Genomic DNA, 26,490 nt, shown 5'->3' with positions numbered 1-26,490 from the left:
CTGTGGGCCCTTCTACGTTTCAACAGCTCCCTCCAAAGATAAACGATGCAGACCAGGGGAACCCCTTGACAAAACACTCCCAGAGTCTCTCCACACAGCCAGAAAGCAGAGCTTAGGGGTTAAATATTCTCTACAGAGAATATTTTAAATATTCCCTCACACACACACCCTACACACTATATGAATATCTTCCTCTTTATAGTTCCCTGTCCCTCATCTCCATTGTTTCAGAGAGCCTCTTCACATATTCCTCCTCCCCTCCTTTTTCTCACCACATCTCATCCACCCATTTCTATTTAATGCATGTCATCCTTCTCTTTCATATTTCTGGGGAAGCATTCAAAAATAGCTTGCAGAAAGAGTCAGTCTCATCCGCGCGTGTGGAAGCGAGGGTGTTTGTGCTTGTGCGGTGATCTTTTGCCACTGAATAAATCTTCTCATGGTATCCTCTTTGTTGCACAAATAGCTGAGTGGTGTATTGTCTGTGCTGTGAGAAGGTTATTCTAGTGCAACTGATGGCCTTTCCTTGGGAGGAAAAAAACAATTCTTTAAATCCAGAACTTCTTCAGACTATCCGTCCACCCCCACAAACACACACACAAAGAAAGGAGGAAGCTGCAACACATATTCACTGAGGGTAAACAAAAATATCTTCTGTGTTCTTCTTACTAATTCATCTAATTCATGTGTGCAGAAAGCAGTTGCTATGCCGATGACATCATGGAGTCTAGAAGGAAAGTGAAGAGACGTGTGCAATGCAGCAGAAAAACACCAATCATCACACTACCATAAATCAACACAATAATACATATGTAGACTCAGATATCTGTTGGTGATATATGCTGCTTTCAGTAAACATTTAAAGATGGAGTTTTTCCCTAAAATTAAAATTCTATCATCATTTTGAATGTGGCTTGTGACACAAGCCACATTCAAAGCAGACAGCTTTCTATCGGTTAGTGGCAGTTCGTGTGACCAACTTGAACATGAGAAAATATGAATGTGGAACTTTTTCGAACTCCAGCAAAATTTCAGAGCACGCATATTCCTATTGAAATGGCTGAATTACATCTGCAATTTTTGGTAAATGTGAACTTTAAGCATAATGTTCATGCTGCAATTTGGCAGACAATAAAAAGTAAATGGTGACCAGAAGCATAAAGGTCAAATACCAAAAAAAAAAAAAAAATGAACATGAACATTTAAAATTGGTTCATAAGACAACATATTTGAACATATGCAAGTGAGATATACAATGAAAGAGAAGATTTTTGGTGGGTAATGGCTTAATTTTATGTCATACAGCTAAAAAGACATGAATGTGTGCCAAAAGACACCTTAGTCAGGTTTTGTAGATTAGGGTGTTTTGTCGATCCGGAATGTCAAAAATGTGATGTACAGTAATTTGGTAAATGTTGGTTTCAGTCAGTTATGAATCAGCCAACACAAATCTATATAATGGTAAGTCTTCAGAAGTTTTGGGGAAATAGCTCATGTGTTGTTTATGGATTTGTTTTAAAGAGTTAGTTCACCCAAAAAGTCAGAGAGCTTTCTGTCCCTCCATTGAACATGTATGCACAATAAAACTGTTCTTGTCCAGAAAGGAAATAAAGATGGACTTAGAGGCTTGGGATGACATGAGGGCGAGTCGTTAATGACATAATTTTCATTTTTGGGTGAACTAACCCTTTAAGGTGCTTTTTAGCACCTGGTCACTACTCAGTTGTATGAGAACAGCTCAGGCTGGGTTTGCACTTTCCATTAACATGCGATCAAACAGATCGGATCATCGGCCAATCAGGAAACGGCACAATTACATTTGTTCACATCATGTGGCCTCTGTATCTGAATAAATAATTGGCTTTCTGTTTCCCACACAATATTTAAATTAGGTCTGTAATAGGCATTTACCACAGGAGAGTCGAAAGATAGAAGCTTCAAATGGTCTGGTAATGTAAAAAAGCTTTCCTTTAGACTTGATCAATGGCAGCGCCAGCGCCCATACTGTATATAGCACAGGATTTTTTTGTGATTTATTTACATACAATCGATCACAAATAGGGTATTTATACTACCAATTCAATGCATGTACTATGTGGACAATATCTGGATACAGAATGCATGTTAATGCCAAGTGTAAACGTAGACAATCGTCAACATATCTCCATGGAAGAAATAAAGTCTCGTTTTTTGCACTCGTTGCATCATGCCTCTTGTAAGAAATAAACCACCATTGTCATTATTAGAATCCAAGGCAAAAGGAATCCCAGTGTTATTCCCCTTTTATCACATCTGTTAAAAAGAAAAATATGCTAACTTTACCAGTGAGCTAAAAAATTAAGCCAGAACAGATCATATTGTAAGAGATGTAGTTCAAACCATGCATTAGAATCTCTGGCATCATTTACTTAAACTCATGGAGTTCCAAAATATTATACTTTCTTTTTTAGTTTTTTTTTTTTTTTAGTTAGGGAAATATTAAAGTAGGCGTTTTGAAGAATGTTTTTGTCAACACAATTAAAGTCAGTGGGGATTAAAACAACACTGGACTAAATTGACTATCATTGTAAGAGGTCATAATGGATGTTTTCAATGACATATATTTTTCAAAATATGTTATTTTATGTTATACAGGAGAAAGACAGTCATCTGTGTTTAGAATTATATGTAGGTGACTACATTATGACCGGAAAAAAAAAAAAATTAAAAAAACTACCAAAACTGTAGAGAAAAAAAAGAGGGAAGCACTAAAGAAATAAATGATAATATGTTGTGTGGGCAGAAGAGAAGGGGCACAGAGAGAAAGAGAGAGATGGTAGGCATGCTCCCCGGCTTTATTGTATTTCCCTGAATTCCATTATTCCACCAAAGGCGTTCTTTTGGAGCTCATGTCGAGGGCTAACCTGAGTCACGTCAGCTATGGAGCCCAGGCGTGTCTCCCTGACAGTGATGGGAGCTGATTGTACGTCTTTGTAAATTTCCTGATGACCAGGTTTGCAATCTTATTTTTGGCAAAGGAGACTAATTTCCATATGGCAAGAGGGAGAGTGATTTGCTACAGCAGTTGGAGAAGATAATCATTATAAAATCTCAGATCTCAAAGATGAAACGGCCCAGGCCATTTATTTCCGATGAGAAGCAGGGAGGGGAGCAATCCAAACGCTCTGGGGTTTAGCTGGGCTATATGCTCATTCAGAAAAATACAAGTTTACAAAATAAAAATCAAACAAAGAAATTGATCTGTGCCCATTAAATTCAAATGAAAACATGGCATTTTCCATGGAAAGAAAGCAATCTCAGGCATGTTAGAGAGTTGATGATTCCTGGAAACTCTTAGCAAGAAAGTTCCTCAAAATCCCAAATTTTCGGGACTGCATACTACACTTACTACTTTTTACCATTTCTTTTTTTTTTTATCAGAAGTAGTAGGAGTGTGCAATTTCAAATTTAGGATAAATGACTTTCTCATTTAGACATTTACCGTCACATACTGGCAGTTTTAGTTTCTTATTTAGAGTTTCATGTCATTCCAAAAAATACTTTCATGTTTTGGGAATAGTTTGCCCAAAAAAAATCAAAATTATGTTTATTTACATTTACTGACCCTCATGACGTTTCAATCCTATATGACTTTCTTTCTTTTGTGGAACATAAAAATATATTTTGAAGAATATTGGTAACCAACTTGTTTTTGTCTGCAAATAAATACCAATTCAGATGTAGCCTCTGAAAAAATAAGATCATGGTCACCGTAGCCTAAAAAATTGTGTAATACATTTTATGTTGAATCAAATCAAATATTTATTTTACAAAATGATTACTTTATTTTTAAGAGGTAATCTCTCAGCTAAATTTGGTGTGCCATTAATTTGTGACTAATTAGATTAATAGATTAATTAATCTATTAATATGAATAAACACACAAGTACCACTGATACAAAATATGAAGAGTTCAGATGCAAAAGCCTCCAAGTGCCATTTGAAATGTTCTTATAGAATGAAAATTTATTTCAAGCTTGTATACTTAAGTTCAGTAATTTCACTCAAATGACAATTAATATGTAATCTTCAATGCCATTTAAGTGAATTTACTGAACTTAAATATACAAGCTTTATAAAAATTATCATTCCAGAAGAAAATTTCCAATGGCACTTAGAGACTTTTGCATCTGAACTCTTCATATAATATCCTTTTGAGAGATTATGTGCACTAGACAATTACTTCTTCAGGTAATTTGCCAAGAGTATGTCAATATTGATTTAAAAATCCAGTCTAGAGGCAAGCCACTCGACAGCTGATATATGATTTATGTGACAGTATGCCTTTGAAAAGAATATTCTAATCACATCTCACAGGCACTCTGTACAGTGAACTTGACCCGCTGTCACAATGTAAAGATCACAGATTAGTATCATTCATTACAGCAACCATTAGCTTAATAACTCAGAAATAAGAGGTGATTCACCTCATGTCACAATCAGTCACATTGTATTCTGAAGTGCCTGGTTTCAATGACTGCCTGGATGAGTGGCTTTGAAGTCATGTTTTGAGCACTTCATTTAATGTGGTTAAATCATCTCTAGGGCTGGGCCATTTCAGGCTCATTTGTTTTTATATAGCAGCCCTCCAAATGCTTATGCCACCCCCATAGCATTAGAGGAATCACATAGTACAGTGAGACAGAGAGATTGAAAGTGTTATCTAACTAAGAATGTTCTTCACATGACAGTATATGGAGCATAAAAACAGAGATGGGAGTAAGTCACATGTTCAAGTCAAAGCAAGTCTCAAGTCCCACACCATCAAGTCTCAAGCAAGTCCAAGTCACAAGTACACACAACCAAGTCAAGTCAAGTCAGTGGTTCACTTCAAGCAAGTAAAGTCGAGTCCTGATAAGGGTCAAGTCAAGTCGAAGTCAGATTACAATACCAAACAGAAAAAAAATAGCTTATATTGGCCTCAACCTTGTTGATTTTTCCCTCAGAAATGATTACCTTTATTATACATTTAGATCATAATTTAAATAATATTCATATAATTTATTATAGGAGGTATTTATGATTATCAAAATTTGGAATTATTATTATTATTATTAATTATTATCCATGACGCATGCGCGAGAACTGAACAAGAACTAGTAGAAAAATAACGTAGTTCTCGCGCATGTGTCGTGGAAATCTCTTGAACTCTCGTCTCAGGCCCAAAAGAAAGAAAAGGAATAGTCGAATAAAGTCGTTATTTTTGTTTTTTTCCCGCACAAAAAGTATTCGCGTCTAAAGTTGGGCCACTGTAGTTACATGGAATATTTAAACATTTTCTTCGATGACTTGGGCTGTCAAGTTTTAATCCCTTAGGGTGCTAGGCGCCATTGCCAATAATTGAATCGAAATGATAAAAAATAGAAAACCTTCGCGGCACAGAGGATTTATTTAACTGGTCGTCGACTGCCCGGTTCGCCCGTGTCTAAAACCGCTATTGAACCCACAAGAAGGCTAGTCAGGTGCTGGCGGCCACCTCTTCTTGCCTACGCCACTGAGTCAAGTCAAGTCTCGAGTCATTGGATCTCAAGTCAAAGTCAAGTCAAGTCATTTTTTCTTAAAGTTACACTAGCGGTGAAAAGGTATATGACCATCCAGTGAATATTAGTTTCTGTTCCTCTCAATTCCGATTTCGTTTTAACTCCTACGGTGGCCAATGTAGTCCAAGATTAATATGGCTTCCGCTTCGACCTCGTTCATGAGTGTTAACTCAAACGTAAACACGAAAGGCGAAGCTTGAATTAACGGGTATGTCCCTCTTTGGCTAATGTACTTTCAAGATGGAAGGGCAACATGGCGAACGACATTAGAACCCCTTACCCGTATGTATTTTCATTGGCATATTATACACTCACGAGAATACTTTATTACATGAACTAAGTAAATATACATTAATGAGCACATATATTTTTGAAAGAACTAAGCGTTTTTAGCTAAGAATAAACTTAAAGAGTTACACAGTGTAGCTTTAATTTAGTCAAGCAAGTCTCAAGTCCTTAAATGTGCGACTCGAGTCAAGTCATGTGACTTTGATTTTTTTATGAGACATCAGGTAAATGAAGATGAGGCAGTACAGAAAACAAAAGTTAATTTTCACACAAAAAAAGGATCATAATTTGTTTTAAACACACTACCATTACAAAAGTTTGGAGTGATTTTTTTTATTTATTTTTATTTTTTGATAGAAGTCTTAAATTCACCAAGGATGCATTTATTTAATGCACAAATTCATAAAAAGAATTATAGTAAAATATTATTAGCTTTTTTTCATTTTTAATTATTATCAAATAAATGCAGCTGTAGTGGTTCGCATAAGAGACTTTCAAAAACATAAAAACAATACTGACCCCAAACTTTTAACTGTAGTTAAATATACACATTCAGTATATTAAATACCAATTTCCTCTGCTAATACCCTCAATATTTATACATACACAATACCATGTCCTCTATAGAGAATAAAAGTGAATTGTTGCTGGGTCCCTAAATGATAAAAGACATCCATAGCAGAGGATACAAAGCGGAAAAGAGAGGATAGCTCTCTGATATCCTTAGGGCAAAACACTCATCTGTTAAACAAAGCAAAAGGAATTTAGCAGATTGAAATCAAAGTCCCTGAGCCATGTTTCCAAGTCAACGATAAACCAGAGCAGTGTCTTTCCTGTGATAATCTGCTTTGAATTACAGGCGAGGATCTTTTTGTTGCCTATCACCACATGTGGTTTTGGGCATTCCTGTGTCTTTTGGAAGTCAGTCAACACAACATGCTTCAGGATATCTAGAGAAACCCAGCGCTCCACGAGAGACGATGACAAACGCCCGAAAATAACCTCGCGTTTTTGAGTTGGAACAGTTGTTCAGTTTCATTTTAACACTAACTTGAAATATGTGGCCAATTACATTTGAATTTGTTTCCATCTACAGTATTCATTGATCTATTTTAAGTACATGGGGTTACAAAAGGGGATGTATTCTAAGTATGAGACTTACCTGCAGTATCTCGCATCGCTCTGTGTCACAGTGGCTGTCCTCACAAGGGTGAAACATCCCCAGAGTAACGCAGTTCAGCAGGATTACCAACATGCTGGCCCTCTCGAACCATGTGGGAAGCAGAAGTTAAGGAACAGTATACAGAAAATAGATGCAGTCACAGAATATATGTCATGAAGATAAACAAATGACATTACTGCAGCCTAGATACCACATCCAAGCTATCGGCAGACATATTTTCAACAATATGTTGCTAAGGTGAGCGATAACGAGTTAGAATGAAGCAGAACTACTGCTTATTTTAATGTTATATCTCTGTTGTATACATGATGTCCTTCTTTCACACTGTTATGTCTTAGAGGATAAAGGATATATTGTAGTAGAAGATGAAAGGGTTGTGTCATGCGCTAAATTCTGGGGTTCCCATCGTTGGATTATATTATGGATTTAGTTCTAATACATTTTAATTCACTTTATTTTGTGATTAAATGTTATAAATAACCAGTTAAACGTAAAAGTATTATCCAATAACGTAAGACATTTCCACGAATACTATATAATATTTTGAGCATAAAATGCTCTTTAAAATTGAGGATGTTCTTTAAAAGAGTTTAATACGGATACTTTAATACTACTTGTACGGTGCCCCCCAAAATGGATGGAAAAAAATATGATGGAAAAATATGATAAATTCAATGCTTTTGCGTTCCCCCAAGAAACTTTCTATTCGCTGACAAAACCTTTACATTCCCTCATAAAAAAATAAATAAATAAATAAAAATATTAGACTGAGAAGGTGAATGTGATTTCACCATCTACAGCATGTTCATGGATCAACATATTTATTGTTCCTGGAAAAAAAGTTTGGAATGATTTTTTTTTATGTTTATTTATTTATTTATTTTCGATAGAAGTCTTAAATTTACCAAGGATACATTTACAGTATTTAATGCACAAATTCATAAAAAATAATTATAGTAAAATATCATTATAATTGACATTACAATCAAGGGCTAAATTTTCAGACAGGAATGTTGTTCTAAGATTATGTTTTTCTATGAACATTTCTTACTTTGGCACGTTTCTTGGGGGAACACAAAGCAAGGTATTCCAAAGCAAGATATAATTTGCCCTGCTTGTCTCTCTTTTTTTCCATCCCATATGTCTTTTTAGGGTTTCTGTAGTTTTTGGAAAAGAAAAGATGATGAAATTATTATAAATTGTCGCGTTATTGTAAACGATCAAGTAATTCACTTATTACAGCTTTAACAAATAACATTTCAAAGGCTAGAATCACTTTCTCTGTCACATAAACATGGTCAGTAAAGCTAAATGTGCTACTGGGCTGAAGGTGCTTGTGTTTGTCATAATTTTTCTTTTGGGGAAATAATGACCTATAGCTCCTTCATCCTTTTAGCTCACTAGTAATTGATCATGGGGTCGGTGTGGCGGATTCTGCAGATGGCACATACCAATTCAGGGGGTCGAGCTCACACATTAACATCTAAATTAAGAACAAGAATGCTAATGCCTACACTGGGTGCCGTCTGAGCAAAGGGGCCTAAGAAAGAATCCAGCTCATTTTTCATAATTACTGTCAGCGGACGGCCCAAAGGGACATCATTAAAGTCGCCAAAACACAATAAGAGGATGCACCATCAAACAAGAAAGTTTCCTGCTGGGAGAAACTCTGAATCATGGTCAACAATATATTGCCCTATGACATCATAACAGAATAAGGATATTACGCAACACAAAAGACGTCAAGTGAGAATGCTCAGGATTTACGGTGGGATATGGGCCTCTTATGTGATCACACTTTCACAATAGCATCATGAAATAACTGGCAGTGTGCAGATATATGAGAAGTCGTAAACTTCAATAATTTATCACCCAACACATTCTGTGTTCACTGAAATAGTTTCTGGTATAAAGCCCCTACACTGGTTTTACAGTATTTTACAGTTCTTGACCATAATGAACGTCTCCAGTTGCATAAAGGGGCTCAGACTGTAATGTATTCTGCATGAATAATGTAAACAGACAGAATGTGTCTTCTTCCCCCAGAAAGGCAGAAGACTAATTACATGCTGCTAACTTCTCTCTGGCATCATTGATCTATATACACTGAACAAGAGGCACAGAGAGTTAGTGAACTGAAGCTGTGGGCTATGCGAGGAAAATCACGAATGAATGATACACACATAGGATTTAATAATAAAACATGCATAGGTACAATAAGTACACTATCCTTCAAAAGTTTGGGGTCAGCACTCAGCACTAAGATTTTCAGGTGTGTGTGTGTGTGTGTATATATATATATATATATATATATATATATATATATATATATATACTGTATATATTCAGCCTTAGAGAGCATAAGAGACATTAGCCCAAGCTTTTGAACGGAAGTGCAGGTACCTCTTTTTTTCCACTTAACCCATTAATGCCCTGTTTATTTTGTCCAGAGATGTCTGAAACTAGAATTTAATTATATTATGTGTAGTGTTTCACTTTTTAAGGGTAATTAATTCACACAGCTCTCTAGAATACTTTCTCACTAGTCACTTGCGACCTTCTGCTATCCAATATTTTTGCAAAATGGTCAATAAACTGTATATTTGACCATTGGCAATCAATCTATTACATGTTGCTAGTTTGACTCTTTATTCATGCATGAAATGTACTGATTTTTAAATTATTTATTTTCCCTGGTAAGCAGGAGTTTTGGTCATTCTGTCAGGGTTTACTATGCAATAATGATTGGCTGATTGTTTCTTTCTCTACATAGAAACTCTCATAGGAACCTATGAAAAGATTAAGATGAGGAAGTTGCTAGGTGCATTTCAGAAAAAAAAAAAAAAACTGCCAACCCACCACAAGACACAATATCCAGCAAGTTCAAAAGATCCTCCTTAAGTTGTCTTCCTATGTCAGTTTTTATAAAAATCTATATAAACTAAAACTATATGCATAGATATTTTTTTAAACGCACACACACAAAAAAAGGAAAACAGCAGTAGAGCCTTCTGCAACTATTATATCCCGCAAGATTAAAAGGGTTAATGAAGGTAGCAAGTCACCGACATTGCCAGAAAGCAGTAATAAAAGATAAAATGAAGAGTCTTGTGGACAGTAGTATCCAGACAAGCCCCCATAAACAACAAATGGGAACACTAGGACGTGTGCTTATAAATTATTTCATAAAGTTTAATTTGGAAAAACAAAGTGAACTCCTATAATGGGCAGAATCTGAAGTGAGAAAGGAGCTTAAAATTCTGTGTGATCCTTAACCGCTTGCACTGCGCACCATGAGCAGACACGTTTTCTCTCACGTGAATCCCCTTCACCATCACCATTGCAGGAGGAGTGTAGGTGGGTTTCACTCACAGGCAACAGTGAGATCAAAACCTCATCAACTCTTTATGTTGTGTTTATGTGGAGCTCAATTCCCACATGAGGCTGCCTTCATGCTCTAAAAAGCCGTACTTTCACTCTTCTGACAGGCTGGAAAAAAGGAACGAGGCAAAAAAAAAAATGCCGTGTGTATGCATGTGTGTGCGATTCTGCAGCTTTTCAAGGCTGATTTTGCAGACTAATGGTAGCAAACACGCCTGAAAGAGTGACATAGGTTGGATTAATAAGCAACACGCTCAAATTTGTCAAGCTCCTATGCTTGGGCATAAACTTATCTTGTACCAAGTAATGAAAAAAAATTAGGGGGGTGTCCCCGTATTTGCAAGATGCAGAACTATAGGGAAATTCTGCTGCAAGGACATGCAATGATAATAAACCCAGCAGCGAAGTGCAGCAAGTATCAATTTTAGTACTGGTCTGAACAGACCAACAATATACGTATAATGCATGCACATAGCATTTTCATATGCAAGTTCCACACCATCTGTTCATTCATTTGCAATCTTTCAAACTGTTAATATTTGTATTCTTCTTTCTCTGTAAGTCTAAATGTGTTAATGTAGGCGCTTTAAATGTTTAGTGGCCCTTTCTCCGGGGTCTCAGGAGCCCATATGGATGAATGCCATGCCAGGCTAATAGCCGTATTTCATCCGTCCAATGTTTAATTCAGAGCTTTTGGCATTAGCTATGTTTCATCCCAGGCTCGTACATTCTCTAGTGTCGCACGTCCTGACATGGTCCTGTGCTGAGACCCTTTCAGAATTAGGTCTTCCTGTACCACTGCACTAAAATGCCCAGCCTGCTCCAATGCAAAAAACACCTTATGATATGAAACAGGGACAGTGGGGTGGCTAAGGGGCCCATGAAAATGTCCCTTTGTCCTCATGGGCTGAGATACCCCTCTTGCAGGGAGTGTACTGTATATGTGTGGAGTGGATTTCAATCCACACTAAATCCAATCTGAAAAGATCCACTCCAGGGTTTCCATTTATCGCTCGCACAACAGCCTCGTTCCGAGTTCACTTTGCTCCTCCATCGTGTCGACATTCATTTGACATTCCAGTCTATGCCCTTTTTCTTGGCTTGAGCCACTGCCCCTCAAAATGTCTGTACACGTCCCTGATATGAAGTCATCAGTGATCTTATTAGGAAAGGACATTTTGCTCTCTACCCAATCTTGAGACTTATTTGAATGGATATTTTGAGTAACTACAAAATTGGTAAAACTATTACACCTTAAAAAAGTAAGTTTAATTTGTATCATCATGGTGGAGTTGGGGCAGAAGCATTTGGCAGTTTTAAGCCATAATTTAGCCATTTAAGTTGATATTTAATGCAATATAAATACAGTTTCTGTGTAATCTTGAGGGATGTCTGAAATATTAGTAATAATAATAATGATACAATTATTAATTAATTACTTAATTAAATAACATGTGAACTAAATAAATGAATGAATTAATTAATTATGATCCTAAATAAGAAAATAAGTTAATTTGCATAAAAAGTTTAAGTAACCACACTGTAAAAAAAAATATTGATGGTTTAACTTAAAAAAGTAAGTAACCTGGTTGCCTTCAAATTTTAAGTTCATTGAACTGGAAAAAGTGAGTTAATACAATGAAGGAGGTTAATTTAACCATCAGAAACTCAAAATTATATGTTATCTGAACTAAATAAATTATTTAAGTTGATTTGACAAAAGAAAAAAAATTGTGATTACTACACTGTAAAAAAAATATTGTTGGTTTAACTTAAAAAAGTAAGTGACCTGGGTTGCCTTAAAATTTTAAGTTGATTGATCTGGAAAAAGTGAGTTAATACAATGAAGTAGATTAATTTAACCATCCGAAACTCAAAATAATAAGTTATCTCAACTAAATAAATTATTGTAAAGTTGATTTGACAAAAGAAAATATGTTGTGATAACAAATCTTGAAAATATTTTTTACAGTGAAGTGACATTCTAAACGTACACAGACATAAATGCAGGCATACATACATATACTGTACTGAGTGATCCAGTGGTCTTAAAAAATAGCTAATAAGCTGCATGTGCATAAATAAGTTTCAGCCATTCAGAAAAAAAGTGCATACACCTAAAATGCAAACAAGCAAACAAATAAATAATCGGGAAAAATATTCTTATATATAAAACACATCCCATAGGTGTAAGATGACCCTGGTATAGGAACATAAAAGTCTCAATGTATAATTTAACACTATTAATTATAAACTAATTAAATAATCTGATGGACACAATCAACTAACCATTTCTCCAGATCTACATTGGCAGAGATGGATCCGACACAAGATAGGCCTGAATTCAGTCAATATTTCAGAGACATGAAGCTCACATCTGTCCTCATCCCTCAAACAAGACCATCTGTCAAACTTCTGCATGTACAAGTCTAAAGCTGTGAAAAAAGGACAGAAATGTGATTCTAAGGACTTGGGAAAGTCTATGGGGAATGTGAATGTACTGTATTTATGCATGTCAGACAAGCTCCTTTCTCAAGTGCACTTAAAATGTAACTGTAAAGTTAGCTGCAGTCCTCTAGGGAAAACAGGGGAGAGTTTAAGGTAAAAACTCACACTGAACTCTCTTAAAGGGACAGTTCACCCCAACATGTAAAATCTCTCATATATTCACGCTTATTCTGTTCCAAATTTTTGCCGCTGGTCAACAACCACTATTTTTTGTGTGATGACATGATATCAAGGACTTTAAACCACAACTCGACATGAGTGCATTAGCAAAGGAAGTCTCTCTAGAGCCCACAGTCCCTTGTTTTCCTCACTGCTAACAATTAGTTCTGCATCATCTCCCAGATAAAAACACAACAGAAATAACACCATTTAATTTCTGCAGGATACCATTACGAAACATAAAACAATAGAATGGTGAGTTGTATGAACAGTTTATGAGCAGATGGAGGTGTACGTTTTCTGCTGCCTCTTACAGCTCTGCATAAATACATGAGCCTCTAAGCCATCTCAGAATTGACATACAATATGTAAAGCAAATCTCATGATTTATTTAAACTTGCTGTGCTCTAAGACACTAAATGCCACATAAGTTGTTTTACTTAAGTGATTAATCTAGTGGAAATTCAAGGAATAAACATTTTGTGTCTTCATTTATGTACAGATACTGCAGGGGCCGTAATCCAAAAGCATTTGCCAGGTTAAGCTTTCCATCTAAAATGGAAGGAGAGTTTGAGAGAAGTATTAAAAACCCCCAGAAGCAATTTAAAGGCCAGATGGCTATAAAAACATTAGGTTTTCCTCAGCATCTTCTCTTTTGAGTCAACTTCCTGCAAGCGGCAGATCTGTTACAAGATCAGAAGTCTCTGTGGATCAGTGAGGAGGGAATCTTGTGATGGAACGCTGACAAAACTGGGGACATTTGACTGCTGAAGTGCTAAAAGAGCCACTCTCTGCTTCACACCAGGGAGCTGCTTAAAGCTAGAAAAGTTTCTGTTGCTTGCCTGTTAAGTGTAAAAATCCAAATTCCTCTAAAAGTAAAGAGTGAACTTGAGGGGGAAAAAAGGGTTCAAAATTAGAAACTCGCTGTGGGACACAAACACAACACGAGGTTCTAACCACAACACATGGATAAACATGCATCGCAGAGGAGGTGAAACGGCCAAGATCTAAAAATGTTGTTGGATTTGATATCCTGATGTGTTGATATCCAAGTGGGATAGTGTTAGATTGTAGCAAGCATGAATGACAAAAAAAAGTAGGACACAGATCCATTCAGATTCTTTTTAGCCTTAAATAGATATCGGTATATCTATGTAGGCTTAATATGTTTGCTCTAAATAGGCTGATATTTTTCCCCCAATCAGTTCCAGATGTCAGGAAACTTTCTCAGAACTTTGGTTAACATTCAACACACAAGTTATGAAGAAACATTCTTCCAGGAACATTAATATAATGTTCATTATTTGGTCTTTAATAGTGGAACTTTTATTTGTGAAAAGCTGTATTCCATATAATATTTTTTAAATGTTACAAATTGTTTCACAATGTTCAGAGAACATTAAAAAGTAACGTTCCCATATTTTTTTTTAAAACATTTAAAGAACATTCAGATATAAAATTTTATAACTTAATGGGAACATTAGCAAATTTTTAGAACACATTTTTGTTGGCTGGGGTGGAACCATATTCATTTAAACAGTGTCGCCAATTACACTAAAACACACCTGAGACTAAGAACTAAAAAACAATAGAAATCATATTTGTAAAATGATCAAATGGAATGTTCCCATAACGTTCGTATGACCAACATTTTTACAACTTAATGGGAACATTAGCGAATTTTTAGAACACGTTTTTGTTGGCTGGGGTGGAAACAGTGTCGCCAATTACATTCAAAACACTACTGAGACTAAGAACTATAAAACAATAGAAATCTAGTTCAAAATAATCAAAGCAATTTCACTAAAAGTATATTAGGACAAATACCAATAATTTGTAATAAAATTAACGAACATAAAAAAAAAACATTAAGGCAGTAGTTCTCAACTTTTTTGAATATAACAAATCAGTGTTTAAATATTTTCTTGATTCACTGAAAGTTTGAACTGATTCATGAAAATGAATTGAACTCCACTTTTGACAGATATTTTTAATAGCATCTCAGATTTTAACTGTCTAAATGCTCTAAACCTTGGAAATCTTGAGATAGGGATTGCAGTAAACAAAATCTTAAGAAAATGTTATGGCCAGGAAAAAGCACATTAAAATGACTGCTGTGTGCTACATAATTTTATATTGCCAGCAAACTCATTGTAAAATTTCTATCTATATCACCCAGTCCTTGTAGACCAGCTAATAATGTAAAAAGGCAAGGTCAGTTTCAAAATCGCTTCTGAAGTGCCTTGACTGGACACTACGTCTACTACACTACTACGTCTGGGCTTGTGGTACATTCTTGGCTTTTCTCCAATCAATTTTCTACCGGTCGAATCAGCGAACAGAGGGAGTGGTTGAGAACGATGACGTTGAGGTTGAGCGCTAGTTTGAGTTGAGACATCACGAGACTCACGACCAAGCATTAGTGATTGGATATGGCAGATCCAGAGTGGCTCTGGGCAGATCCTATAGTTTAAAACTATACCCGCCTTCAAATAAGTTAACGCTTGTCAGTAGAGTGGGACCAGACTCTCTGTACAAATTAAATATATGAGAGTCGGGTAGGAGCAGGCTAAGTCTTAACACCCAAAGCCATTAATTTACCCATCACAAATAAGTCAACCAAAACAAGAATCAAAAGGCCGTGACATGGAGTTAAGAGGGCAATAAGGAATAATTGGAATGTGCCTAACATTTTACACTTACAGATGTTGCACGCATTGAGAGCTAAGCATGTTTTGCCAAGAGACAACGATTTTCTGCCGCAGAGCATTAGCTTGTTCATTCGCTCAATTAATGCCCTGTTCATACCGTGCAGTGCCTCAATGCGTCTCTGTCTTTTCTCAGTCTGCCTCATACTCTTCAGAGTGTTGAGTCCACTTAGTCCAACAAAGATGAATGAGACACTAGAGCCCCCATTACTACTCCCGAGTCAGTTATATGCTCTCCTCTGTTCCCTACAGATGTTCCACTAATCTATACAACAGTGCCTGCTTCAAATCCTATACCAAATATTTTAAAGTCCTTATTTACCCTATAAAGAATTAGCCTTACAGAGATATATGCTGATATTGTGGACATGTATAGATTAACTGTTTTCATATTCCACTTATAGTCCATGTTCCAATTATAAAAGCATAATGCAAAAGCATTTACTTGACACACATACACACATGCTGAGCAGCAATCTATCAAACCTATTAACAGATCAGCCCTGCTGCCACTCAGCCCTGCTGACGCATGCTGCCCCCTGCGATGGCTATGAGCCATGCTTTGACACCTGACATTGGAGTTTTAATTGTTCAAAATAACATGAAATTGCTTCCAAGGGAGATGTGCACAGGAGTGCAAAGACCTGATTTAGCATTAGGAAGTAGTTTCCAAGGCAGGATTAGCTGCTTTGATGTAGCAGGAAAGACCAGAGTTCACCCGTGTAGAGGGATTGCCAAGAACTCATCATCTGAATGCATTGCTCTACTACTGTCGATCACTTCAGTTTGAACAATTGAGTTGAACAACTAGCCTGACTACGTCAGACTTCGTACTTCCGCTCAATTTCAGTTCGCTTCTGTACTCAGTCTGAGAAAGCCACCTATCTCTCAGTTTTCCTCCAACCTGAAAACAACCGGCCAATAAACGAACAGAGGGCGGGCTGAGAGCTGTGACATAGACGCTAAGCGCCGAGTTTAAGATTGTATCGGTTAAGGAAATTGAAAACGACTGCTGATATGGAGACATGGGATGCAAATCACTCTGTTATGGAGAATAGTCCCGACATTTGCAAACTGAAGCCCGAACAAGACATTTTGAATGGATAATGTTTAAGTAGGAGGTGATTGCATTATGTGATTGGCTTACGGGCAACCAATGATTTTATACTTCAGACAAGCGCCCCCCGCGAGAAAGAAAACACTTCTCAATTATGTCATTCCAGACTCTGTCTACGAAGCAAAGTGAAGTACCAGAGTTTGGTATTGCCAGGCAACATCACAACACCATGCATTCCTTCTCCTGCTGCATATATCTGGTTAAATCAAACATGGCATGATTATCAATGCATAACAATTTTATTAGCAAAACTATTTATTAATAATAATAATAATAATAATGATAAAATAGTTTTGATTCGAGCCTCAAATCTCAAGAAATTGTTTCTTATTTCAATGATAGTGCGTTTACATGACAACAACGTTCTAAAAATGAAAACTTTTTTCGGTGCATTTTTCACATACAGACGACATCATTGTCAAAACAATTCCCATTGACACGGATCCATGGAAATGAATTAAAATGCCTTGTAAGGCGATGTCACTTTGTTAAGTAACACTACGCGCCTATAGATTGAACACGTAATACGCATGGACATGACGTCACAGTTTTCACAAATTCACGTTTTTCTAGTCTAGTACATGGAGACGATGACGCTATCGTTTTTAAAAAAGTTGTACTGTTCTTGCTGTTCTTGTATAAACGAACAGCCAAAACGAATAAAAACTTTTACGTTTTTAGTTGGAAACGATGTCGTGTAATTGGCCCCTTAGTGTAATGATTAGGCATCGAATGAATGAATGAAAGTTATTCGTTTTGAGTTTTTCTATAGATTGTAATAGCAAAACGTAGCTTTTTATCATTAAAATAAATACATCCAAAGAATGGGCTATTTCTTTGTGGGCAAAAAGTGAGCGAGCAACTCAGCAAATGAGTGAACAAATGAATCATTAGTAGTTTTGCTATTTATTATTCCGTCCAAAAGCAATAAATTTATCAATAGTTCTGCTATTAAAATCCCTATTAAAATATGTTATTTTTAACAAATGAAATTAATAAATGTAATGATTAAGGCATTTCCTATTGTCTCCAAAAGCAAGCAAGCAAGCAAGCAAACAAACAAATAAATAATTGAACCATTTTCATTGGTCAAGGATCGCCCAAGAGGACGTCTGACAGACATGTAACATAACCAATCACAGTTCGTTTTGTTCCACAACATGTTTAGGGGCATGAAAATATAAAGTCGATCTCTCTGCAATAACAGACCGGTGTGCATCAGATCAGCAAACGGTCTGTGGCCATTATGCCTGAAGCTAAGATTAACTTCAGATAAGAAAGAGGCGTGTTAGTGTTCAGAACTTAGCACTCATTTTTGCTATGAACCAATAAATTGGTCGCTATACCATTCTAATGCCTGTCATCAAAACAGTAATAGAGACAATATTCTGCTGAACTGTGAGTCTTCATGATGAAAGCCAATGTTGCCTAGCAACAGACATTTCAGAGCACAAAGGAGAAGAGGTGTTTCCTGGCTCGAGTCTGCTGTAAGCATGTGAGTTTCCCACTGGCACAATGGGAAACGTAATATACATACAGCTAATCACATGCAAGCATGAACCCCAAGATGATGCTAAAACTGGGAATTAAGTAATGCGAGGTAATTGATCTTAACTGCACTTGGCAACTCGCATTCCCAGTCACACACTCCAATACACCTTTATAATACGTGGACTAACTCTCACACATGATGAAGTATGCAGCTCTCTCATTTGATACATGATGCATTTGGTTTAGCCTCAAATGAGAGTACATTCTGCTGTGTCTGTGTCTCTAATGGTGTTGGAAGAGTGACAAGGCCAATGGTTGTGTCAGAGCATGGTGGCATCTGCCTCTCGCCAACAGGGCCCCTGAGGCGCGGAGACAATCAGGTCGACTCACCCCATATCTTCCTTCTCTCCTTCCCTCCAACATATCCTCAAAGCTACCAGCGGCCTGTCTCGGGGGCACAGGTGCTAAATGATAAGCCATTGGAGCACACCATGCCACTAAAAAGAACTAACATTTTAAATGAGAGTAGCTAACTTCCTGGCATACAAGATTATCACACAGAAAGCAAAATTTACACAGAAATTATTCAGATGGATGGACGGATTAAGGCACGTTTACTTGAAAAGCAAAACTGTATAAGTTTTTGAAGTTTTTGAAATTTGTTTTCTACTTTTTTGAAGTAGAAACAAATAAAAACGTATGCAATTTTGCTCCAATAAATATATCTTAGTGTAGATATGTATGTAGTATGTATTAGTAACTGAAAAACAATATAAAAAAGAATGATTAAAGCTACACTGCGTGATTTTTACCCCCATCTAGCGGTGAAAAGGTATATGACCATCCAGTGAATATAAGTTTCCTCTCAATTCCAATTTCGTTTTAACTCCTACGGTGGCCAATGTAGTCCAAGATTAACATGGCTTCCAGTTCGACCTCGTCCATGAGTGTTAACTCAAACGTAAACGTGAAAGGCGAAGCTTGAATTAATGGGTATGTCCCTCTTTGGCTAATGTACTTTCAAGATGGAGGGGCAACATGGCGACCGACATTACCCTTAGCCGTATGCATTTTCAATGGCATATTATACATTCACGAGAATACTTTATTACTTGAACTAAGTAAATATACATTAATGAGCACATATTTTTGAAAGAACTAAGTGTTTTTAGCTAAGAATAAAATGAAAGAGTTACACAGTGTAGCTTTAAGAGAAATATAAAATATTGATGGTGAAAGTAAACTCCTGCTTATATATTATTGTTATTATTATTATTACATATTTTCTTCCACTTTATGAAAGAAGTAGCACTAGAGCACTAATGTCAACAATTTTATTACCCTGAGAAAATAGCATGTGTCTTCCCCTCAGGCGAGAGAAGAAAGATTAGATTAACACAAGTATTGGCTTTTGATCGATTTTCAGAAGGCCATGTCTCCTAAATATATGACCTGACTCACAATAGCAACGGAAATCTTTAATGGAGAAAGAAGATCATCCGTCAAGAAAATTGAATGTTAATGTGAACATTTCCCAAACGTGCTATTAAAGATCAGCCTGCAACAGTTAGCAAAGATTATGGTGATTGTCAGTGGTCATATTTTAATAAAAAGAAGAGTATTTTTCCAGTAAATGAAAGGAATGTTTCACTTTGAGGAAGGTGTTTGTATGAATGGATGAACACGTGATTCAGCTTTCAAACACTCAAGTTAACATTTTAACTTTCCCGTTTCAAAGCTTCATTATTTAGCAACCATGTCTGTATTAAGCAATCATGACCTCCAGCACCATCTGCACCCTGAGGTAAATGACATATGCTGAAAAATATGATCTGCGGATGTTTATTCACTTGTGCGTGATCAGGAATTGGAAGAAAATCCCCCCTTATGCTAAGGGATAATGAATAAAACATTTTAAAGCCAAAATACGGACGGCATCTCATTAGGATCAGAGTGCCGACACAAAGGACCACAGAGCTATTTTTACATCACAGAGCAAACAACAAAAGGCAAGATCCTGAGAACAAACTGGTCCCAGTTCAGTGAGCTGCTTCCTCTTAAAATGCCCTCCAGTATGCACAGACTCTTCTAGGAGGTAAACACACATCCTTGAGTTACAAAACAGTGACAGGTCACAGACAAATCCATGCTAGATCACTGAACGCAGTCATACACGCAGCGCATTAGAGACAGTCATGGTTGTGGCAAATGCTCACAAATCCCCTTGAGAGACACAAAGCATCTCTCACTCGTCACAATAGAATGTGACGGATTGCTTTGTGTTGAAGTCAACATGAAATCATAATTGATGCCATTTACCTCACTGGTGCATGTTCCTCGTCTGTCTGTCAGTCTATCTATCTATGTATCTATCTCTGTCTATACATCCATCCATCTAAACTTCTGTCAATCTATCTATGAAATAAGCATTACATGTGGAACTCTCTTAAAAAATTTTACTACAATTTTACTATTACAGCTGTCGGATTAAATAGGGATGCCCATTGTAGCCGATAACAGATACATTTCAGCACTCTCGCTGACATCATAACAGTGCAAACACAATGTAAATAAGAGATTCATTAGGAAGTGTAGGCAGCATCATTGATTATAAAGGGAGTTATAATCCAGAAAAAAACAATTTTAAGACAAAGAAATTATGAATGTATATGAATCGATACATATCGAAATCATTGATCACAGATCAGGCATTTATATTAACAGTTACTTACATGTGGAATTACTGTCAGGTCCATATCTTACATTAAAAGTCTGTTTGAAAACCCTGTGCCAAAATTGTTACTGATTTACCAAAGAATCCGCAGTGAAATGTCCCGAACAAACAAATAAATCTTGACTGAGACATTCCAGCCCGTTCTCATCCTTTAGAGTCACAAAAAAAACGCTATATGAAAAAACGGCGCTATACTACGCACATGGCACCCTTTATCGTTAATATAACATGCGAACCCAAGACGTCATAAATCCTTTAGCGTGAATATGACACGCATACCCTACCCCACACCTAAACTTAGCCCTCACAGCACGTGTTATATTAACGATAACGGGTGCCGTTTTGTCATATAGCGTTCTATATGACGCTAAAGGATGAGAACGCGTTGGACATTCACATAGAAAATAAATAAGCTCTTTTCTAGCATAAAGATCCTTTGATCTGTCTTCTCATCTTATTAACGTGACAGTGGGTGGGGCCAAAGATACAATGATGAAGAGGCGGGGACCCGATTCTTCAAAGGCAGTCTATAGTCACATTATTACATTCAGCCCATTCTCATCCCAAGGCATCATCTAACTGACGCTTTTGACCATGAGTCAACATCCAACGCACATGGCACCCTTAAGCGTAAATATGAGAAGCGCCTCCTAGTGGTCTAACCCTAACCCTACCCCAGACCTAAACCTATACGCGTCATCTACTGTAACTGACGCTAAAGGTTGGTCGACGCATGGTCAAAAGCGTCAATTGGATGACACCCTAGGATGAACGTAATGTAACTGAAACTAAAGGTTGCCATGTGGTCAGATTTAGACGCATGGTCAAAAGCGGTTAGATGATGGCTGGGACAAGAATGCATTATTACATCATAATGTGACATCTGAAACGAGTCATTTTCAAAGCTAGGTTTCAATAAAAGCTGTTTCTGGACTCGTGGGCTAGTCGACGAAACACTTAGGAAAGAAGGTGCCCACTTGAAGACCCTAGAGTCTAGAGATGTCCCCTACTCGGCTCAATCCAGACGGTTGTCGTGCTTTAGTTTAGTTGCAGCCGCCGTGTGTGCTGACGCGCCAAGTACACTGTAGCCGTTAACGACGGACAGAAGGACCATAGGTCACAACACCATATGAAAAGAGGCATAAATGGATGGAGAAGCATTGTTTACTGTAAAGCTACGTCTTAGTTTGTGCTTATCTTGGCGAAAGCCAAGTACAAATCAGCATGAAGTTTTGACATCTACTCATGCAATGGAACAAGGAAGTTTTGAGTTCTTACTAAATGTGCATATTCTTAATGCTTAGCTCGCGCATATACGTCACTTTTTTTGCACTAATTAGTCCATAAGGTGGCAACACTGGCCCGGTCTGTTGTTTTACAGAAAAATTCGAGAAAAAAAAAAATGCAACAACTTAATTCAAATAACTTCTGAAGAGAAATAGCACAGACTTTGCAACCCGATCTCACGACCAAGTCGTACGAATTCGACGAATGATTAAAAAGTGGCTAATTCGTAACAATTCATACGACCTCACTCGTACGAATTAATACGATTTTGCTAAATCGTACATATGTTACGAATTGGCCAATTCGTATGAATTCGTACGAATGACCTACCCCTGACCCCGCCCCTAAACCTAACCATCACGTGGGTTTAGACAAATCGTACGAATTAGTACGAGTGAGGTCGTACGAATTAGACACTTTTTAATCATGCGTCAAATTCGTACGATTTGGTCGTGAGATAGTGTTGGACTTTGGAAAAAAGATGATAATTTCTAGTGTGCATGTGTCGACCATCTGTTTTTGCGCATGCTATCAAATGAAGTATCCTTTGAAAGACTATGAATTTGGTTGTATGCTAAGTGTTTGCATCAAAACTAGAGTATATCTTAGGTTGAAGTGTAATTAATGCATGGAGGGAGTCATTTGAAACTTCACTCATTGCTTTTTGCGCTTCTTTTGGCATCAAATTTTAGTAGGTGGCAGAGAAATTACACACTTCACCTTTAAGAGACAAGAACAGGCACATTTCATAAGTTTCAACAAAGCACTTTGATCAAAAAAATAAATAAATAAATGTCAGATTCTTCCAGACACGAGAACTTTGATCAAAAGCACAAATGACAGAAATCGGTCTAATATGTGTTGCTCATATTTGTCTGTCTGTTTTCGTTTCCTTAAAGAGTTCAATACTCCCCTTTATGTAATTTTGTTTGTTTAAATGCTCATGTTAGGCTGGTATGAGAGGCATGTATATTTTAGCAGGAATCATTTTCTCTACCTGTTCTCATTCTCTGCAAAAGGACAGTGATACAGCATCAATCTTAAAACTATGCAGATCATAAATCTTTCAGATTTGACCATCCCGAAATGTAATTTATCTGAGGTCACTCTAGTCTATACTCCCGGTTTCTTTGGGATACATCTGCTTTTCAAGGAAAATCTCTTGGCCCACTGCATATTTCATAACTTGTAACAATAATGATCTCAGAAGTTGAGAGGGATGACGATGATAACAATAGACGCATAAATTGGTGATGGGAACGTGTCATTAAAAGAAACAGTTTGAATGATTGAAATCCACCCACATAAAATTCAGAGTGACAGTCACAAAACTCCCTTCACATTCTGCGAAGAGATTTCACTAAAACCTTAAAAAGGTCTTTGGAATCTTGGAATTTCCCATTGTTTAACTCATTGATCTATATAATTGAGGGAGAGAGAGAAAAAAAATGGTCTTTCTGCTCTTGCATTCCTGGCTGACTGTTTCTTCAAGCTTATATAAGGGCTTGTTAGAGTGAGACTAGATCATGTCTTCCCTCTGGCTGAAACAGTGAGGAGAACTGCAGTCCAGTGAAGATTAAAGCAGACCTATTCAGAATCATCAGTGACAACTCTCTCTCTCTCTCTCTCTCTCGAACACACTTACACACACACACAAAGACAGCCATGAGCAATTAAAGTCTATTTGTATACATTAGAATAGCAACAGGTGAGACTTTGCTCTGTGAGTGTTTTCTCTTGATATCCTGAGATCGGTCTGCATCTCTCTCGCTCTTTCTTTCTTGCTATGCACCAAATGATGGCTAAAACAATCCCTGCAGTGCTTCTTAAAAGCCATTTATCACCACAGCTTACGACCACCACGATGGGGCCCTCGGAGTCAGTGTTGATTATATTAATGTGCCATAAAATATTAAGTGAAAGACATGTGTTGTCTTAATATGACCTTGTTATTAAGAAATCTTTGGCAAGTTCCTTAGAGTTATCATCAACGTGCTGAAGAGGGAAATGGCAAAATCACCATAATTAGCTTTTCAATGGTGTAAACCAAGGTCAAGCAAGATATAAGATTGGCTTGCTTACTAAGAGTTTAACTTAATAAAGCAATGTTTAAAAAAAAAAAAAAACAATGAAAGAGAAGTGTGGGGGAATGCAAAAATATGTGAACTGCACCTACCACTTGAGATTTAAGGATTCCTAATTGTGTAACATTTTTCAGCACTGAAAGTCAATCAATTACTTTTGTGCAATATAACTACAAATTATGCCTTGAAGACAGATGTAAACTACATTTAAAAATTCTATATGGACAGATATAAGGTTAGGCCGCATAAGATAAACAGCTCTCACAGTGGTACACAGTTTTCAGACACACATAAAGGACATGGTGGGACTCTGCTATTTTTTGTGATTTTTATGAACTCCTGTCAAACCTGATCTCCTCATAGCTCAACTGTAGAGTGAAAAAATATACTTAAATATCAGAGGAGAAAGAGAAAAGTACAGCATGTTCCAGTACCACAAGAAGCAAAAACCACCTACACTGTAAAAAATATTGTTGATTTAACTTAAAAAATATTAAGTAACATGACTGCCTTAAAAATTTAAGTTCATTGAAATGGAAAAATTGAGTTGAAGACAATGAAGGTGATTGATTTAATCATCAGAAACTTAAAATATTATGTTATCTGAACAACATAAATTATTTAAGTTGATTTGACAAAAGAAATAATGTTGTGATTACAAATCACGTGCATATCTTTTTACAGTGTATAATGCCTGGAAACAATTCTACTTCTTTCAGCGACAGAAGGCAGAGATTTGACTATACTGGATGGATCGAATAATTAAATATTATGTATTCAGTGCACAGAGCTGTTAGGCCTCATGCTTTGGGACTGAATTATCTTCCTTGAGAAACAAACTGCAGTTCTTTACAGGGGGTCTGACAAAAAAAAAAATGCTGCTGTCTATATGGTTTTTACAAATAAAAATACTTATAAACTAGAGATCCACCACCACATTTATACCATTGGGGTACTCAATTCAAGATCCAAGTAGTCCAGTCTCTATATTTCCTGCCCAGCTGAGTTCAGGACAATACTTTTTTGAAAACAAAGTTATGCATTTCCATCGGGACAACCGTAGTACTTGTCAAAGATGAGAAGCTTGGGTCCAAATTGCCAAAGCTTTGATTTCACAGAATTTTTACCAATATTTACCAAAAAAGTATATATTTCTCCCAAATGGATATGAATATAAAAAGGTCAGATCAGATGTTTTATCAGGCTATTATTATTACTACATTTAGACACCAACATGGCCTTGGGACTGTGAAAACATACTGGGGGTGCAAAGTTTACCTCTTAAAAAAAAGTATGACTTTGCTCAAATTAGTAATAATTAAAAAAAAAAAAAAAAAAAAACTTATATAATCGAATAATCAAAGTTAAATCTTTTTTTTTTTGTCTTCCCCAGCCAGCTCCAAATAATTTTCAAAATTATAACATTGTTTATTATGAAATGATCTTCATATAAATTATTAATAATGCTAAATGTATGGGGAAAAAATGGCCACACGTTTAAAAACCTGGTTTAGCTAAACGGTAAGATTCATCTGTAATTAAAAAATAATTATATTTGCTGCATTCTCGTTTTCTGCTGCGTATTAGCGCAAGTATCTATTTTAAATATCACTGTGTTTCTATACTGTTGTTAAAATAACCATCATCTTCAGCTCTTAATGTGGTGCTTTGCGTCTTTAGCGGGAGAGATGTGCACTGTTCTGTGCAATGTGCACAGAAACCAGATAGCGGTAGAAACACTAGTGTTCACATCAAAAAAATTTGAACATCTCCACTCCTAAAGTTGTCTTGCGTAAGCATGTTTCCTTCCCTACTACACTAGCAGTCTTTTTCAACAGGAAAGAAACAGACTAAACAAACCTGAAATATATCCTTTTATCCAAGCAATGGAATGGTGTATATGTGACGAACAGGCTATTAGTTTCCTTTGTTAAACAATAAACAGCAAAGTTCACATGTTAACAACACTGT

General features: G+C 36.6%; 1 protein-coding gene across 3 annotated transcripts in view; it reads right to left on the bottom strand.

Annotated features, from left to right (window-relative positions):
* Window positions 1-7,178, bottom strand: part of cacna1g (calcium voltage-gated channel subunit alpha1 G) — a 133,636-nt gene extending 126,458 nt beyond the window's left edge. For 2 of the 3 annotated variants that reach the window (XM_039664878.2, XM_039664882.2), the window contains exon 1: window positions 7,030-7,178. In XM_039664878.2, coding sequence (XP_039520812.2) covers window positions 7,030-7,122 — 93 coding nt within the window. In that variant the 5' untranslated portion in view covers window positions 7,123-7,178. The remainder of the gene's footprint in view (window positions 1-7,029) is intronic. The other variant, XM_039664883.2, reaches the window with a different exon arrangement.
* Window positions 7,179-26,490: the final 19,312 nt, after the last annotated feature.

This window comes from Pimephales promelas, chromosome 17 (assembly GCF_988280905.1).
Source record: "Pimephales promelas chromosome 17, fPimPro1.hap1.1, whole genome shotgun sequence".
Classification (NCBI taxonomy): domain Eukaryota; kingdom Metazoa; phylum Chordata; class Actinopteri; order Cypriniformes; family Leuciscidae; genus Pimephales; species Pimephales promelas.
This window is presented reverse-complemented; position numbering and strand designations above follow the sequence as displayed.